This window comes from Humulus lupulus, chromosome 7 (assembly GCF_963169125.1).
Source record: "Humulus lupulus chromosome 7, drHumLupu1.1, whole genome shotgun sequence".
In the NCBI taxonomy this organism is placed as follows: Eukaryota; Viridiplantae; Streptophyta; class Magnoliopsida; order Rosales; family Cannabaceae; genus Humulus; species Humulus lupulus.
This window is the reverse complement of record NC_084799.1, coordinates 202,451,398-202,453,030: the sequence shown is the minus strand read 5'-3', so window position 1 is coordinate 202,453,030 and position 1,633 is coordinate 202,451,398. Positions and strand designations below refer to the sequence as shown.

The window sequence follows — 1,633 nt, the reverse complement described above, 5'->3', positions numbered from 1 at the left end:
TGCATCGCTTGCACCACAAGTGTCCACTGGTACGCAAGGACAAGGGGGAATGTATACAGCTTCTCCTTTCACACCAATGTAGGATCCTCTTGGTCCTTCTGTGACTGAGACTAAAGGTACAAAATGACTTAGATACCTTGCAGCAGCAACGGGACTTTCCTCTGTTGCAAAATCACATAAAGCTCTAGCTTCATCGCTATTTGCAAATATGATGTCTGCGTAGTTGCCAGCAATTTCCTTGAGCAAATTAATCCAACATAAGATATAAGCAACTAACCTAAAGGGAAACATTGCTCGTGTATCTTAGACTTGCATTCATGTAAAGACTCAACACAACTGAGATGAGTAAGGTAACAACAACAACAGTGTACCAGAATTCATCGTAGTGTCTCTCAATGCAAGAGACATCAGATGCTGTGATGGCAACCAGGGAACCACCCCGGCATGCTTGCTTGCATGCTTTCTTGATTGTTTTGATTGTATCGGGAAGCTCGAATAAATATCCTTCAACTACAAGAATCTTTATATTGGAAAATGTCTTAGCTAGGCAAGGATCAAAATTAATGGTTGATGATGTACCCTGATAGTATAAAGCAGATATGTCAAAAACTCATTCCATTCACTCTGTTCACATTTTCAAAAAACCATAAGCTAAATTAAACAAAGAGATCTCAATGTTTCCCGGAATATAGTTTCAAGGCCAACTTTAAGGTGCACAGAAAAATCTTTGTGAGTTGAGACATTTTATAAGTTCCATAATATGGAGGATAATACCTCTTCAAAACTTTAATGGTGCTGAGAAATCAATCTGCTAATGAAAATGTAACAGCAAAACTAAACTAAGAGTGTGAATATCCACTCAAACTGCATACATAAATATATAGAGATTTGGGGACCACAATAGATTGTAAAAAGTTGCTCAAGTGACAATACATTACCTGATACGATAACATAGTTCGTTGGGCATCTGGAGTTGTGAGAACTATCACTGTACCGGTTGTCCCATCCTTGATTGGTTCAGAAAGAAAGTTTACATTTGCGCGGCGCAATTTTGCCCTTTAAAATAAGATATTTCTAGTGTAAGCAGAAAACACAGATATATGGTTCCAATGCTGAGAACAAGCAATACATCTCATCATCTAACATAAAAGAGCACTGTGATAGACCCCAAGCAGAGATCCCCAAAACAATATAATAGACAAAAACATAAGGAAATTGAAGGTACAAGACAATAGAAAGAACTAGGCAGATGTAAATACTTCTATCGAACTCTCCACTGTCATGGAGATGGAAATATCTCAAAGTCACTCACTCAAAAACAAAAAATACACAAGTATGACTATTTTTCCTTTATTTTCTCACATCAATTTCATAATGCTAACCATTGTCTTTTGGTAAAAACCTAAGTAAAACGAACCAAAATCTGATAGACAAGGCAAGTTATTGGTAGTGGGAGAAGAAAAAGAACACCCCAGGTGGATTTGTTTATTCTTTTGTTGAACAGTTAGAATTATATTCATTTTTACTATTCTTATCAGCAAGACATATTGAAAATGTTGTTAGGGATTAGTAAACAGACACAACAAAATCCAGTTGCAATTACATCATCTCACATTAATTATTTAATGAATTG

At 36.3% G+C, this 1,633-nt stretch overlaps 1 protein-coding gene across 1 annotated transcript; it reads right to left on the bottom strand.

The window, feature by feature from the left end:
• On the bottom strand, positions 1 to 1,087 carry LOC133790144 (uncharacterized). The gene is made up of 3 exons (XM_062227684.1): positions 939 to 1,087; positions 372 to 580; positions 1 to 237 (listed from the first exon to the last, which is right to left on the bottom strand). Exons 1-3 carry the CDS (start codon positions 951 to 953, stop codon positions 129 to 131), a joined length of 333 nt encoding a protein of 110 aa, XP_062083668.1. The 5' UTR covers positions 954 to 1,087; the 3' UTR covers positions 1 to 128.
• Between the last annotated feature and the right edge of the window lie 546 nt (positions 1,088 to 1,633).